This window comes from Ipomoea triloba, chromosome 4, assembly GCF_003576645.1.
Source record: "Ipomoea triloba cultivar NCNSP0323 chromosome 4, ASM357664v1".
Lineage (NCBI taxonomy): Eukaryota > Viridiplantae > Streptophyta > Magnoliopsida > Solanales > Convolvulaceae > Ipomoea > Ipomoea triloba.
In genome coordinates this window covers 32,692,939-32,711,078 of record NC_044919.1, presented here as the reverse complement: position 1 = coordinate 32,711,078, position 18,140 = coordinate 32,692,939, and the positions used below count along the sequence as shown (strand labels likewise).

The 18,140-nt window shown below is 32.5% G+C and overlaps 1 protein-coding gene across 1 annotated transcript; it reads left to right on the top strand.

The window, feature by feature from the left end:
* The first annotated feature begins 11,771 nt into the window (after window positions 1-11,771).
* On the top strand, window positions 11,772-13,476 carry LOC116015396 (dof zinc finger protein DOF5.1-like). Its single transcript, XM_031255446.1, has 2 exons — window positions 11,772-12,049; window positions 12,246-13,476. Exons 1-2 carry the CDS (start codon window positions 11,999-12,001, stop codon window positions 13,155-13,157), a joined length of 963 nt encoding a protein of 320 aa, XP_031111306.1. The 5' UTR covers window positions 11,772-11,998; the 3' UTR covers window positions 13,158-13,476.
* Window positions 13,477-18,140: the final 4,664 nt, after the last annotated feature.

The following is an 18,140-nucleotide window of genomic DNA, read 5'->3' as shown; positions in this document are numbered from 1 at the left end:
TGTAGAGAGAAGGGAGAGAGCATGGCTATTGAGTATTCTAGAGAGAAGAAGGGAGGGCCAAAAAGTCTTTTAATTAGAGAACTAAGGTCCTTTATATAGGTCCAAAAGTTGACCCGCTGACCTTAACCCGAACCGTTTGACCTCGACCCGACTACAAAATGAGAGCGTGACCGTATAGGGAGGTAAGACCGGGGTATATTCCCTATCAGTAGTGAATACCATAAGTGGTGAATATGACAAGTGAGGGGAGGACCCTCATATTTATACTAAGTAAGTTGGCTAGGAATTTAATGCTATGACGTAAGTGGCTTGACGTGGCGCGCTCTTGTTGGCTTAGTCAGTCAGCCGCTCTGCAGCTATACGTAGACAGATTACCTTAGGTGACAGAGCCATCATTCCTACACGCTGTTAGTCGCCTTTCTTGCTGGCGCAAGTAGATCTCCTTTATTTGTAGTGTAAGCTAAGCTCTCTAACTTGCGAAGCGGGCGACGAAGCAAATTGGCCTTGTGGCACCCTACTGGGATTCGACTGGGTGGCACCTTGCAGGGTGATTCTGCGGGTGGTCCAAGTGCGTATTTACCCATTAACATGCTAGTAAAAAAGTCTAGCAAGAAAATTACCGACTTGGGTTGCTCCATTTAGTAATGCACCACTTCCACCTGGCCCAGACATAGCATATTCCATTGTGGACCATGGTTCGCATTACAATGTGAACCATGAATAAATGCATATTATTTGAGTACTAAAAGTATATTATTTGGTAGTATATAAAATAATGTATCTTTAAAAAATTAACTTTAATTTATTAAAAATGTATCTTACGTCAGTGGTTCATGATATAATAATTGTCCAGACATCCCATTACATTCTTACATGCATCCAACGAATTCAATAAAAGACCCAAGACAATCCATTACGGTTCCCCATTAACTATTGGATAGCCAATTATATATACAAATAGATATGTATAAATTATTCTTATGGGCCTGACAGTTTGGGCTGGAATGTGGCCTGAGGAGAGAATTGGGCCTCCCCACTTTCCTAGTTGGATTAGGCTTTACAAGGTTGCTGGAACTCCACAAGTTTGGTCCTTTCCAGAGGATTTATTATCACCTTTTACATGCCTAACGTTCCACAAATTTGCCCAATTTGATTACTTCTGTCAAAGCTCAAGTGAAAAATTACAATAACGACTTCAATAGGCCCAATTTTTTTTTTTTTTTTGAATTACCTCAAATAGTTACTAGAATCTAAAATAGTAAAATTAATGGGAAATTAAAATAAATGGGATTGTGGTGGATTCCCTCCAATTATGGCATTTATAAATTGAGCACTGTACTGACGGAGCTAAAACAGAGACAAACGGAAAGACCACATCAGCCAGGGGACCCCAAAAAGAGTACTACTACATACATACCTGACTTACCGATATTTTCTTTCTTTTTTAGAGTTGTCCTACAAATGCTTTCCATTCTTACTAAATTATTTTTTTTTTTTTTTTTTTTTTTTTTTTACATTAACTTTCTCACTTTATACTACATTAATCATAAGTCCCAAAAACCCTGCCCAAGAGCGTGAGAGGAGATAAATTACGAGTTGTCCAATCAGTTATACTTCATTACTTTTACTCCCTTACATGACAAGACATTTTCATTATATGAGTCCTAGACTCTGTTTGGCAGAGCTTATTTAGGAGCTTATAGCTTATTTTAAGCTACTAATAAGCTATAACCTCTGTTTGGTAATGTTCCTAAAATAAACCAGTAGCTTAAAATAAGAGCTTATTTTTGAACGCTACCTAAGGTAGCGTTTCAAAATAAGCCAGTAGCTTCCTAACTTTTTTTCCATCTTTAACCTTATTATTTTAAAGAAATGATATCATTTACACTTCCCGATTAAAACCTTTTTGGCTAAACCTTTTTGACTTTTTTTCTTCAATATGTTTAGTTGTAATTTCAATTTGACATTTTTGTTTGAACATTGATTTTTGTATGAATTAATCTTATGAATTATAAACATTTTGTTTTACTTTATATGTTTTCAAATATATGCTCTTACTTTATATTTTATTAAAATATATTGATTTCACTATTTTATTTTTAAATATATAAACAAACCTATTTAAATTTAAACTATTTAAATTGTATGAAGATGTCCTTTTTAGTCTTTTTACATTTATCAGCTTATCAAAAAGCTAATTTTACCAAACACTTTTAAGCATAACAGCTAGCTTAACAGCTCTTCAGATTTCAACTTCGAGCTTATAGCTTTTCAGTTTTCAGCTACTTTTCAGCTTTCAGCTAAGTTTGCCAAACATAGCCCTACTAAAAGAGTTTAAACAAAAGTATAAGTATGAGGATAAAATTTGAGAGTATATAATATTTTCTTTTCTTTTAGTATACTTTGGTCTCGAGATATGTGGTAGAGGTTAAATTTAACTAACTATTTATCTAAATTTCTAGTACAGTATTATATAAACTCATCTAGTTCTTTCTTAAGTTCACCAAACTTGTCATAATTATGATTTTATTTTGGGTTTTAATGGATCCAAATGTATTATCAATTTGGGTGGCAGATGCATATATGGTGGATAATAAAGATGCAAAATCAAGTCTAGACAATTGTAGTGTAGAAGTTTCACCCTCTTATGAGTGGCTCCTTATAGACATCTCGCACTGATCAACCTATTTAATGGGCCGTTGAGTCACTGTGATTTACTCATCTACAATTATGTCGGACAGAGGTCTGGGGCCCTTCTGGCAAGGCGGAGTTTCACTTTTTGTGGGCAAAAAAGAATATTTTTTTTTTTTGCTAATATCTATATGGAGAATGATTTAAACATTTTGGGGGAATGAGAACGACCTAAAAGTACGTACACATCTTACGATTAACCTCTTTTGTTGAGTAGTAAGAGCTAGGTTGGGCTGTCTTGACCATGTGTGGTCAGGGCTTTGGCACAAGGTCCTAATTTTTCGTGGCATATTTTTTAAAAATATATAAAGATTTTACATATAATTCATTGTTTTTATACTTGATAATTTTGTTTTAGAATCTATAGGTTTGATTTTAATTGTAATTGAACATAACATTTTAGAAGAGATTGACATCAAAATTTTGGTAAATAATTTTGTATCTAAATATGCATGAAAAATGTTATTTTTAAATTAAATGTTGAATTATATATTTTTTATTTGTTGAATTTTTATGCATTATATTCTAACAAATTTTTTAATTAAATAGTAATTTTATATTTATAATTATATAATAATTTTTTGAAAAGAGGATCCAAATTGAAACCCTATTTTTTAGGGATTGGGTAGGAGCAATATAATCAATGCCCTCAGATTGGGATGTAAATCCTTAGAAAAGAGTGAGCTAGGGAGGATAATAAATTAGAAAAATCCAAAAGATGGGGGAAGATGACAAACACAATAGAGTAGTGGTAAAGCTGCAAAAATGCTGGCTTTTGCAACTAATTAGCTTTGAAGAAGAGAGTACATACTTTGGGTACTTTGCTTTTCATGTGTTTAGCATCCTCAAAGTGTGCAAAAGCTCACTGTGTCTGCGCAGGGAATTAGATTCTAACACCACCCACCTTTACACCTTAGCTTCCTTCTTTAATTTTACTCTTCCATATCTTCATTAAATTAAACATATATATTCATTTAATGAAATGAATGTAACGCATCCCATGCTAATTACATTCATCATCTCAATCACTTGTAACAAAATGTAGAATCGCTGAACAGAATTGTGAAGGGATAAATCATGATGACTCAGATCAACTTATCAATAGATGCCAGACTTTTGTTTACTATACACAAAGAAACTCTCATTTTGAGATGTTAGTTGCTCCATCCTACACTGTTACATGTGAGACTTGATCTTTGATCTCTTGTCACTAAATATATGGGTTCATGCATGCACGTGCGGCATTATATATGCTGTAATATAATTCATCATGTCGATCTGTATGTGAAGGTTGATTGCAGTCTGAGAATATAATGTCAAATTAAAGATGCATGTGTTGAAGCATGATGCACGGTGCATGGTGCATGCAATCATTTCACACGTACGTACGTGCTTCTAGACTTGTATACACAACCGAATATACCATATCACAATAAATATTATTGTTGCATGTGCTTGTTGCTTTCTACTTTCGAGCCTATATATTATATATGCCCCTTTTCGTTCTCTTTGATCTTTTTGCTTTAATTTACTGGGTTAGTTTTATTTCTATACGTAATCATTCCACTTCATCATATATACTCCGTATATGACCTCGGAATCTCCTATACATCTGCCATTGATAGATCAGGAAATTTCCCGGAATACTCTATGATAGATACTTAAATTTATGAAAAAAATTCATCTCAAAAGACTCTACTTTCTTTGAATATCCCTTTTAATCATTTTATTTTTAGCTTCATATTGGTCTCCAAACAAGAACACCAATAATAGGTGTTTGCTTAGACTAAGGGAGGATCGAAGCCCATCCAAAAAGACTAATAATAAAATAACTCTTCAAATTTAAGTATCAATATAATCAACTCTGATCCATAGTCTCCTGTAAAACAAATATGAATGGTGTCATCATTTGGTTATGGAAAAAGGAAATTAAGGTGCTACCCTAACTAAGTTAGTCATATCATTAGCTTGATAATCACACGATTACAAATTTAATTTTGCATAAGAGCAGTCTATTAGTTATATTGATTTGATGCATACTCATATAGTATATACTGAAGTATATAGGGAGTATGTTGTGTGGAGGAGTAGTTTCAAGTTTGGGATGAATAAGGGAGAGAGAGAGAGAGAAAGGGGTGGGGCCTACCAAAAGGGGTCAAACGTACATACGTGGCAGCTTTGTGTACAGACGACCATAAGAATCTGAAGTAAATGATAGAATTGAGGATGATTGCGTGTGTGTTTGTCGTCACATGTTGGGGTCCGCTATCTCTCTCTCACTCCATCCATGCCTTTCATTCGGCTTTCACCAGCCACCGCTCACCGCCATTTCCAATCAACGCCAACTTGCCCATATATCTTCAATTCCAACCCACTTTAAAATTAGGGTTTTCAGCATTATATTCATCACCATTATAATAATGATGCATGCTTTTCGTTTCCATTATTATACTTCTTTTCATCAACTTGTTCGGATATGATTACGACAGAATTGAAGCATAATAATTGAATTATTGTGAGGTAGAGACAGATAAAAATGGATGATGATACGAGGTAATTGCCTGCCATGATTCAAACTCCGGCCGGGTGCATGTCCGTCTGGATGGGAGGGAGGCAAGCCAGTATGCCAAAAACAAAACCTAGCAGATTTTAACAATTTTCGCCATTCTGTGAAGCCAAGAAATAACAGTACTGTACAGTTTTAACAAATTTCTCCATATTTGAAGGTACTCGAGGATCGGATCGGAAGAACTGAGGAAGCTGTCGGTGGTGCTGCAATTTTTGAAGCAGAGGTGGCGATGCCCATGGAGGATTCTGGTGCACGGGATCGGAGATATATATATATATATATATATATATATATATATATATATATATATATATATATATATATATATATATATATATATATATATATATATATATATATATATATATATATATATATATATATATATATATATTTATTTAGGGATTGGAAAAGCTAGCTTAAGATCTAACAATGGAAATAAAGGCATTTTACTATTCTTTGGTAATAATTAATACGGAGTAATCTATACTATCTATCTATACTATTAATAAAAACAATATCCCCAGTTTTAATTTCCCGTCCAAAACAGACCTATAATATTTTGGTGTTTGTTGTAAAATATGGTAATACAATTCCTATCCCTAATACAATTGTTGTAAAATATGGTAATACAATTCCTATCCCTAATACAATTGTAGTAAAATATGGTAATACAATTCCTATCCCTAATACAATTGTAAATTCAAATAGAATTCCTAATAAAAAATATTCTTCCCTACGTTCCTATTCCTAATGAAATTCTAGACTAGAATTACTAATGATAATAATTCAGTATATATATTTCTCTATAATGCAATCTATACTATTAATAAAAATAATATACTCAGTTTTAACTTCCCGCCCAAAACAGACCTATAATATTATGGTTTGCCTGATATTGTATAATATGGTAATACAATTCATATCCCTAATACAATTGTAAATTCAAATAGAATTCCTAATATTATGGTTTGCGTAATATTGTAAAATATGGTAATACAATTCCTATCCCTAATACAATTGTAAATTCAAATAGAATTCCTAATATTATGGTTTGCGTAATATTGTAAAATATGGTAATACAATTCCTATCCCTAATACAATTGTAAATTCAAATAGAATTCCTAATAAAATATATTCTTCCCTACATTCCTATTCGTAATACAATTCTAGACTAGAATTACTAATGGTAATAATTCAGCATATATATTTCTCTGCAATGCAATCTATACTATTAATAAAAACAATATCCTCAGTTTTAACTTCCCTCCCAAAAAAGACCTATAATATTATGGTTTGCGTAATATTGTAATCTATACTATTAATAAAAACAATATCCTCAGTTTTAACTTACCTCCCAAAAAAGACCTATAATATTATGGTTTGCGTAATATTGTAATCTATACTATTAATAAAAACAATATCCTCAGTTTTAACTTCCCTCCCAAAAAAAAGACCTATAATATTATGGTTTGCGTAATATTGTAAAATATGGTAATACAATTCCTATCCCTAATACAATTGTAAATTCAAATAGAATTCCTAATATTATGGTTTGCGTAATCTTTATCTTTATATATATAAAAACAAAATCCTCCAAAACGAAATCTTCCTTCCCGCCCAAAATATTGTACATTAAAACAATTAAAATAATAGAATAATATTAAAACAATACAATTCCTATACTACAATTCCAATACAATTCGTATAAACAATAGAATAATACTAAAACAATACAATTCCTATACTACAATTCCAATACAATTCGTATCAAATAAATCTATTAAAACACGAAATCCAATACTACAAAATGAAGTCTACTATTCTACAATTCCAATACAATTCGTATACTACAATTCCTCTACAATTCCTATACTACAATTCCTCCGTCAATTCGTATTATAAATACATTCATCAATTAGAAATTTTATAACCTACTCACACAAATCGAAATAGTAAAATGATATTGTCACGCAAATCTTTCAACAATATTGTTCTTTCACTAATGGGGTCTGTTTTTGTCTCTGCTTCCGACCTATCTCCCAAGACGAGAAGGAGTTGTATTAGACTCCAGCTAATGCGTTTTTATTTGTCAAGGGAATATCCACATTCCACAATGCGTTTTTATTTGTCAAGGGAATATCCACATTCCACAATCAACCAACACACACTGGAGTGCTTACTCCATGACTCCCAGGTAAATGCTATTAAGTTTAAAAGTGTATATAAATTAGGGAGAGCAGATTGTGACTATATCGTGGCCGAATTTTGTTCTATGAATTAGAGGAAAAAAGGTTGTGTAATATTTTGGGGTAGTCGGCTCACTGTTACTCTATGGGAGGAGCACGTGGATTCTGTCTTGCCTTATTATAATATTGATTTGGCAGAACCACTGATTGTCCTTCAAGTTCCAACATAAACAATTCTCATTGATATTTGCATATGCCATTACTATAAACAAAAGCTAAGGCCAAACACTAACTCACGTTGGGTTATTACTAAAAAAATCGGTCTTTAGTCAGGGTCAATTGTATGTGGCTTTCTCCCAAGTCAGTCATCCTTTGTGAAATTCTGCCCAGACAATATTAAAGAGAAAATGAAAAAGAAAACTGATTTTACTAATTGATTGAAAATATAAAAAAAATCATAATGGAAAAGGAAAATTAGGCAAATTAAAAAAGGGAATGGATATTACTAATTGACTGAAAATTATTTAAAAACTTAAAAAAAAATTAATTAAACATGACTGTTAGATTTTTTATAATAGTTACAATTAATTCATTCAAATATGAAGGAGGAAGAAAAACTAAATGCGATAGGGTGAAAATTAATATACTTAAGGTATAAAAGTATAATTGCACATATATTAGTGTAATTGACTAATAATAGTTGCCTAATAATTATTATGATAATAACACTGGTCGTTGAATTTATTTTTATAATAATTATAATTAAATTATTTCTCATTTTTCTCATATTTATTTTAGTAATAATATAATTACATAAGTCATATTTCATATCGATCTTTTTAAGATAATTGTAAACAAACAAGTCATATATATTTCAATTAATTGAGTTATACTTTTGCACTAATCTTATAATCAAATAAATGTACACATTCAATATTAGAATTTTTCTAATAATTTTCTTTATTTTTATTATCTACATATATAATAAAAATTTTATTTGTGCATCGCACCGGTAATTGAACAATTATTTGCTCTAATTCAAGCAAGGAAAACACCAGACAACATAATTGATCCAACCAATTTCATTCATCAATTGCGCTATACAATATTCGATGTTATAATTTATATAATTGTATATCGATCCAAATATTCTTAAAATATTATAACAAATCCATTCCGTGCAACGCACGGGCGAAAATACTAGTAGTTTTCAAAAAAAAAAAAATACGGAGTAATATTTTATTGGTTTCAATAAAAAATATATTCGATATTAAATAATATTATATGTGATTTTACTTTTAATTTTTACTTTATGTTGGTATAATTTTTATTTTTTTTCCTATAGGAGCCTAATTTCAGTCTAAATTAAATTGGTAGAGCTCTGGCTAGAAGAGAATTTCAAGTGCAGCTGCTCATCCACTAAATCACTGTCCCGACCTAGAGGTTATATGTTCTTATTTAGTTATGGGGATGAGAAACTTTTCTTAAAGTGCAACTAAGATTCTCTAAAATTCTAGCTAGTTCAATTTCTTAATACATATATATATCTCAAAAGTTTTAAATAATATAAAACACTTGGAAATATCATGAACATTCGAATAATAATCAAATGCTCCCAAGGAGAATTATATTTTAGAATAATATAAAGTGGTCAAAGATACTAAATTATATTATATCTATCACTAGTGACCATCACTACACAGGAGTACCGAGTACCTCAGCTATTTGGATTAGACCAGTGAAAATGCTTGGCGCTTAATTCTCATCAACAAAAACAAATCTCATATGAAATAATAACACCATTATATTTGTTGATATGATGTTTAATATAAGAATCTTACTGGATAAAGGAATCGGTAGAGGTAGAGATTTTATGCAATATTTTGTGAGGAGATCGAGGAGATTGGTGTCTTATAATGTCATATTATGACTAAAATGAATAACTACTTGTACGTCTTTTTGGACACCTTTCTTTTGTAATCCAAAAATATAAACAAAGACTTTAGTGAATTTTTTTGGATATTAGGCTAGGTGTTTCTCGGCTAGATGATTTCTTTCCTCTCGATTCAAAATTTTAATTTTTTACTTTAATCGTCAAGTAATTAGATGACACAATTTTATGTGGATTTTGTCTCACCCTTCCGCTAATTATACAAGTGGCATTCTCTTTCTAATCTAATTAATTAAGAAAGTGGATACATTATATATTTGTGATTAAGTTATGACCTTCAATGAGAGGATAAGCATCATTATATCCTTGAACACAATGTTCCTTTGGATCATATGTCGCTCAATTGTACGGACAAGCTAAGTGTATAAACAATACATAAGCCAGAGCCAAAAAGAGATTGATGCCATCTTTTAAAAAAGAAAATTATTTTTGATACAATTGTAAAGTTAGAAATTAAACATGTGACGTTTTATTTTACATTAAAAAGTTATGTCATTAAACTACAACATTTTTTTAGCAATGCCATTCACTGTTTATTAATTTATTTGGTTTTGTATTTGTATGTGGAAGAAATTATAAATTACAAATAAAGCTCAATACTAGATTATAATATATACAATAAAAACTGGAACTCTTGTATGTAACAATTCCATAACTTCATCAAAATTAATCTGTTATTTTACATGTTATATTTACTATTTAATAGTCAAATACAATTTTCTTTCTTTATTTAACAATTTACCTCTTATGCGTGGTTTGTGGGCTACTACACAATAACAATATTTACCCACTGCACACTATCTAGCTAGTAATAATATGAGGTTTCAATTCCCTCATCACCAAAAAAAACTTTTATTTATATATTTATTTATTTTCATAATTCTTAAATTTTATTTTTGTGTTTTTTTTTTGAAAACTTATTTTTGTGTTTAGTAATACTATTAATGTAACTATTTTAAATACATAAATTGTAATCCGTATTAACTAATACTAAACTAAATAATACATAAACTTGAATCATAAATAGTTTTAGTCAACCTTCATTATAAATTGAACCAGATAACCTAAAACACGATGAAGAAAGTATAATATCAGTAGACATATAATAATAAAATAAGATGGAAATTAAAGCCAGATCGTGCTCTGAAAAGGTCGAAAATTTACTAGATAGAACTTGAAGGCTAATTTGTTAGTGAGACTTTCATATGAGCACGACAAGGGATTTTGGCCTTTTAGGTGTTAGAGCATCATCTCCCTCCTAGGGGATAAGTTTGGTGTACCTCAAGCTCAAAGATTTCTAAATATTCTGATCTGTAGGGTGTCTTGTTTGGGGTTCCGATGATTCCTCTTTGTTAATTCAATTTTTAAAAGATAGATTTTGAATTTGGATCTTAGAATTCTAAATGTTTGGTGTGGTGTAGTATGAAGAAATAAAAAGGCGTCGGGAGAGGGAAATGAGACATGAACTTTAGGGAAATTAAAAGAGAAGAAGAAACGTACCGAAACCTAGGGCTTGGGATGGTTTTGCTTAGCTTTCTACCACGGTTTCCAAAAAAGTTAGCATTAGCTTATGGACATCTCCCTCTCTTGACATGGATGTGCGCAATGAAGCTTAGCATCTACATATAAATTATTGGAATATATATGACAAAAATTTGTGTAAGACGATATCATCTGAATTTTTATCCGTAAGACAGGTGGGATTGTAAGCAATTGAATGTGTAAGTATAGAATTACAATTTTAATTATAAGTATTACAATATTTATCATTAATAACAATCAATTTTAACATTATATATATATATATTACATCATATCTATTATAAGAAACAATTTATTTAGTTCAAATTGGTATTATATTTTCTATAATAAATATTATAAGTAACAATCGACTATCCTAATTTTGACCGGTTTATTTAATCTTGAAATGGTCTTACACAAATATGTATATATATATATATATATATATATATATATATATATATATATATATATATATATATTACGTAAGAAGAGGATGAGAGGATCCCACCATGATAGATGCTGCCCTCCCTCTACATACATCGATCTTTCTTTGTTTCTCTCTCTGGCCATGCAAATTTTGAGGAGTCACAACTCAACTTTTTCCTACGCCACTAACATGGCAGGCAGTGCAGTCCAATGGCATCCCACACAAAGCTTCAACGTGAAGGACTACTTTCGCCCCCACTCAAAAGCTAGTAAAAACCCTAGCTAATTCATTTTATATTTTATAATAAAACAAAAAGAAAGATATATATAAAAAACATTTTTGAATACTAATAATAATAATAGTATAAAATAAAGTTATGTGCATATCATTTCATTTGATTCAATTCCTCTCCCCCCCACCCCTTACCTTTCCTGCCTTCATCTTCTTTATTTCTTTCTCCTTTAGCTTTCTTTCTGTTTGCTTAGCAGGCTAGCTGCCTCTCTGCTACCTTAGTATTCTCTCTCTCTTTGCTGGATTATATTCTTCTCCATATATTTCCAAAAAACCAGTCGCCCTTTATTAAAGCTACTACTAAAGATTAAAGATAGAGATCATCAAAGAAAGGAAAAAAAAATTCGAATTTAACCATGGTTTTCTCTTCTTTTCCTGTCTATTTAGATCATTCCAATTTGCACCAGGTGAGGTTCTTAATCTTTAATTCCAATATACATCTTCTTCCTTTTTTAAAAGAGAAGATAATATTCATATTCCCAGCTTAGCTCGCTTTCTATATATGCAGTCTTTTTTGCTGAATATACTTATATAATAATAATAATAATATATACTTGCTATTTACGCTAGGGCTTGCATTAATTTCTGTTTTTTTTTTTTTAGTTACAACAGTCTGCTGCAGGTTACCATCAACAAGGAACTGGCCTCGAGAATCCTCAGATTTCGACGCTGCCGGTGCCGGCGCCGGTGGGTGCCGGGCAGGGTTCGATCCGGCCCGGGTCGATGGTGGATCGAGCCCGGCTAGCCCGGATGCCTCAGCCGGAAAACGGTTTAAAGTGTCCCAGGTGTGATTCCACTAGTACCAAGTTTTGTTACTACAATAACTACAGCCTTTCGCAGCCGCGCCACTTCTGCAAGACGTGCCGCCGTTACTGGACTCGAGGGGGCGCTATGAGAAACGTTCCGGTGGGTGGAGGCTGCCGGAGGAATAAGAGGAGTAAGAAGTCCGGGGGAGCCGCCGCAGCTGTCACCGAGAAACAAAGCGGCGGCGGCGCCGGGAATAGTAATAATATTAATACTTCCACCGCCGCCCATATTTCATGCCCTACTAGCTGCGGAAGCGCGGAAATTTCCGGCAACTTTTCGCAGCCGCCACTCATGGCCGCGTTTCAAGCCGGCTTAAACCATTTCGGCGGCTTCCAGCCTCCGCAACTGGTGGCTAACGAAAACGGAGGGTTTGGTGATATGAGCTTTCAATTAGCAGCCGAGCCTTGGAGATTGCCGGCGTCTTTAACCGCCTTTGACACGCCGCCACCCACAAATCTATTCCCTTTCCAAAACGAAGCAATTGAGGCCTCATCTTCCCGCCCAACCTCCGAGTTTCCTCAGCTCACATCATCGGTAAAAATGGAAGACACCCAAGGGCTGAACAGTAATTCAACAAAGCAGTTCCTCGGCGCTCTTGGAAACAACCAATTCTGGGGTGGCGCCGGTGGTAACACTTGGACTACTGGAGGCTTTTCCGGCCACCTCAACTCCTCTTCCACTTCATCTTCCACCACCCATCTTCTATGATTGTATTTCATTACCCATTCTGCAACCTCCAAACCCTAGCTATTACTGCCTAGAATATTCACCGTCAGACACAGTGATTACTGTCCTTTAATTGAAGGTGTGATCCATCAAAGGCTTTCTTGGACATCTATCAGCTCAACTCAACTTGCAGTAGGTCTTGTTTATGCATGTGTATTATTTTAAATTCCCAACTTTTCTTGATGGTTTGCATCTAGGCTTTCACCTAGTATTCTATATTTGTGGGCTTCTATGGTGTATGTGTGATGTTTGCGTGTATTCCAACATTGATATTCGGTAATAATTACTCTTTTCCTAGCTAGCCCTAGTTGACCGACCACCTTAATTTTCTCATCTAATTTCTTATCTATCTTATACGTAGTAATTGTTACAACCGCAATGAATTACAGATGATCAGAATGCATCATAAGTATCACTCGTTGTGTTCTTCAATCCATCACTGGTAAAAAAAAAATTTTAGAGATGGCTGGGTTTCATCATCTATATTTAAGGCATATTCTTATGTTCCATCTACTATTTCCAACACAAAACCTAGCTATATTTTATATTAAGCGCAAGAGTACCGGAGATTATATTGTTTTTGAGTTACAAAGGAAATTGGCCTGTAGCCACTATTTGAATATGTGTATGAAGTAATTAAATCCCAACTGGGTATTATATTTTAGCTATCATGCATGGTGAGTACCTTGTTTAATGGAGATTTATATAATATAGTTACTTCCCCCGCAAGTTAGGTTACATACGCTGTTGTCACAACTCAATAATTGAAGTTTAAATTGTTAATCATTTAATTTGTTAATTGCAAATGAATTTTTAAGCGGTATTTTATATAATATGGTTTTGATTTTCATATATGTCAGAGAGATTTGAAACATGATGTACATATATAACAGATAAAAGTAAGAGATAAGTTAGTTATCTATCTTTAATTCGAGTAGCCTGCATAATCTCAGTAAGCTAAGATAAGATTTTAGCTAGGTTAATTTGATGACCAACTATTGGAATGTGTCACTTTTAACCTTCTGTTTTAATTAAAGGTGACATTTTAAAGATTTGTATGTGAACCAAATCAAGTTAATTTTAAACTTGAGACAAAAAAAAAATACAATAAGTGTGGAGGTTGTCATCCGCTTCATCATCACTAGTCAAGGAAAATGGATTTTTTTTTCTTTGTGGTGACGATGAAAACTCGCAACCATGCATGATCTAAGAGAGTGTCCTAGGTAAATCATAGTCATTTGTAATAGGACACAAACAACATGAGGAAAGTAAACTGTACTATAAAGATTCTGTGCAATATGCTCAACTGAAAGAGGTGTTGCATGAATCGAACTCATGACTTTTTGTAAAATGTTCATTTAGTCTTTTATATTATATGTTTGGTTAAAGAGGTGTTGCATGAATCGAACTCATGACATTCGAAGATGATTTTTCTTAATTAAATGTTTTGGTCAATGGTAGACTTGCGTGCTCATGTGTGTGGTTGATATAATCGATCTCAAAATGTTAAAAAGTTCTGAAAATAACACCTAAATGATCTTTTTCAATTCATTCTGAAATATTATTTTTAAGTTGAAGAAAAATCTTCTCTAAATTAAAGGCCAGAATTGAAATCCCATCTTCTCCCACTCAAAATAAACTCCCTAAATATGTCGAGCCATGCAAGCTGTATAGCAATAGTTGACTGTTACACAAGTACAATTAAATCAAGTTGCTCAGTCATTATTAAGTATAACTTTTGACGTATGATAAGCTCTTAATCTAACAATTGGTATTAGGTTGCTATAGAATTAACACTATGTGTAATGCTATACAATTCTACAAAAATCAATCTTAGTAATCATCATATTTACCATATTAGATTGATGTTTAATTTAATTTTTTTAAAAAAATTAACATACAAGCAATAAACTGCCAGCCATTATAATGAAAATATAGTGATAATTATAGGGGTTTTTTTTTTGAACAAATGATAATTATAGGGGTTAGTAGCATCTTTTTATAACATTATATTGCATCTTCGATCCAAGCGGTGGTAATTTTGTTCAACAACATTCTGCAATTATAGTCAATATAATCATTTCCAATTTCCAAGAACTATAATTTCAACAAAATTTCTACGGCTAATGGATCGGAGGAGCCCATTGATCCCGCCGGCGAAAGAGACAGCGCCGGCAAACATCCTTGGGCACGGGCAGATGAAGCTAATTAAGGTTGAAAGTGTGAAGGATATTATATATATATTTTCGAAATTAAATGATAACGATTTATATATCTTATCTAACATGTTTTAGACTAATAAGACTATATATACGCCAATGCTGTGTCAACAAATTTAACTAGATGGAAGTGGTTATACGATCAAAAAAGTTATAGAATTGAAAACAAAGAAATTATTATGGTTTGAAAGGGAGCTGATGATGAAGGCAGGGAGAAGAGAAATGGATAATACTGAGAAAAAGCATAAAGTAGTTATCATTGCAAACCATGCAAATGTAACGGTAAACAGACACAGAATAAGAGACAACTAACTTTAAATGACGCGGTTTTGGTTTTGTGCTTTGTCTGCGACAAATGAGGGCGGTAAATAACAACGTATTCTTGCATGGAAATGATGGTAATAATTAAGTAAAGTAAGGGTGGGTGGTAAATAATAGTCCGTAGATGAGAATGAAGTGGGGCGGGGTAGGGGTTGGGAATCTAAAAAGGGAGGAAATGATATGGCTTTTGCAACAACCAATGCAACGTATAGTATAGTAACACGGCGAGGTAAGCAGCTGCTAAGGTGGGGTGGGGTGGTTCGAAGAACAAAAGCTAATAATAGGCATGCACGTACTGTGCATTTACTAAAGTTATCTCAATAAAGGTGACTCCCTATATATGTTTTGCGTTTGCTTTGCGCCAGACATGAAATCTACCTTTAAATTAAATTGCATGCCCACGAATTCCACCACCTCATCAGCTTAGGATTCTTCCACATCCAATTAAATCCCCCTCAGTAAGCAACATGTATATATGTCTTCTCTCTCTTTCTCCAAAATATAGTATTTAATTCTCTCCGTTGAGGTAGGTGTTTGACAAATAGCTGTTAGCAGGTTTTACTATTAGCTGACTGTAGAAAGATGTTTGATAAATTAATTGTTAGTTGATAGCTAATTACATGCAACATGACGGTATAATTTATTTTCTCAAAAAAATTGATCGGAAAAACTGTTTTGAGAAACTTTTTGAATTTTAGTGTTCGATCTGAAACAATAAGTTGTTACAAAAAAATTGATTAACCAAACATTGATCATATTGACTATTTAACCCAGTCAAACAAGTTAAAATTGACTGATGAACTAATTATGTTATCAAACAAAGTCACATTTTCAACAAATGAAAATTGATCGGTACATTGAAGTGATAAATTTTGAGAAAATCCAAACAATGACTACAAAGAGTACCCGCTCCTCAAACAGTCAAACTTGGAATTCTCCTATGGAATCCGGCTTCCATCAAGTTCAACATGGGACCTCGAGGCACATCGTCACTCTTCAACCAATTAATTACAAGGGATTTTTTTTTCTCATCACGTTTTCATTACATTTCTATAAAGTGGAGTATATAATAATAATTGGCTACTGACAAGTTATAATGAAGATTATATGCATGCATGCATGATGAGAAATAACGTAATAAAAAGATGCTATTGAATATACAAACACCAAACTAAACGTACACAAATTATATACGTAGGTATGCCAAATGAATAATTATCATCAAGAATCAAAATAAAGCTAGATTTGACAGGCCGGTTTCCTAATTTTTCTTTAAGACCGGTCGACAATTTTTTTAAAGATTAAAATTAATAACAGTAATATTTGGAACTCAAATAAAAATAGAAATATAAAGAAAGTAAAGTACACATGTCAACACATATTGAATACTTGCAGGTGAGGATTGAAATTAAAGAAGAAAGTTGAGAATGCGGCAAAGAAAAATATATACCAAAAGGGGTCTAAGATGAAGACCTCAATTCCTCCCTCTTGATAATTTTGATATTATATTTTAAATCTTGAAAATCATTAATTAAGTACGTTAGCAAGAGGTTATTGTTTCTGGACCTTGTGATTTAGTGACATCAAGTTGCTTTATAATATGAGGGTTCGCCTCTCAGATTAGTGGGGGCGATATTGACTCGTTGTGTTTCAATAGGTTGAGAAAGTAGTTATGAACAGATACTGCATTGTAATAGAGTCAGTAGTATACTGGAAGAAGAAAAAACTCACCGAAAGACAAAAATAAAAAATAAAAAAAATAACTTACACAAAATTAAAATAATGACACCGCGTTTAAAAAAATCTTCATTTTGGACCATTAAATTGATCTGGATGAGATTAAACCATATTTTTCATCTAAGGATACATTCACATACACCTGTTCTATTATATATATATAGAATTCACTTCGGGTGCGGTGGGATGTCTCCCGTGCGGTTATTTTAGGTGCGTAATTTTCTTCTTAAGGTGCGTGAGTGTTGAAACTTAAAGGTGAGTGAACCTAAAGCTTAAGGTAATGATTTTCCTTCTTAAGGTGTGTTGTTTTCCTTTTTAAGGCATGCGATATGTATGCTTAAGGCGCGTGAGTTGTTGAAACTTAATGTGCGCCATTTTAAAACCTTAGGTGTGTGCTTTGTGTTCTTAAGGTGCGTGACTTGTGTACTTAGGTGTGTGGTTTGTGTACTTAAGGTGTGTCGACCTAAAGCTTTAGGTGCACGTGATTTGTGTTTTTAATTAAGATGCTTTGTTTGTGTGCTTAAAGTGCGTGATTTGTGTACTTAAGGTACGTCATTGTAATGTTTAAGGTGCGTAATCGCACGGTAACCCTTCCCCAGACCTGAACCATATATATATATATATATATATATATATATATATATATATATATATATATATATATATATATATATATATATATATATAT

What these genes read in the sequence shown, in the direction of transcription:
- LOC116015396 (XM_031255446.1), top strand. Translation starts at nt 11,999, where the DNA reads ATGGTTTTCTCTTCTTTTCCTGTCTATTTAGATCATTCCAATTTGCAC. An exon ending in ATCATTCCAATTTGCACCAG is followed by an intron (nt 12,050 to 12,245) that starts GTGAGGTTCTTA and finishes TTTTTTTTTTAG; the next exon opens with TTACAACAGTCTGCTGCAGG.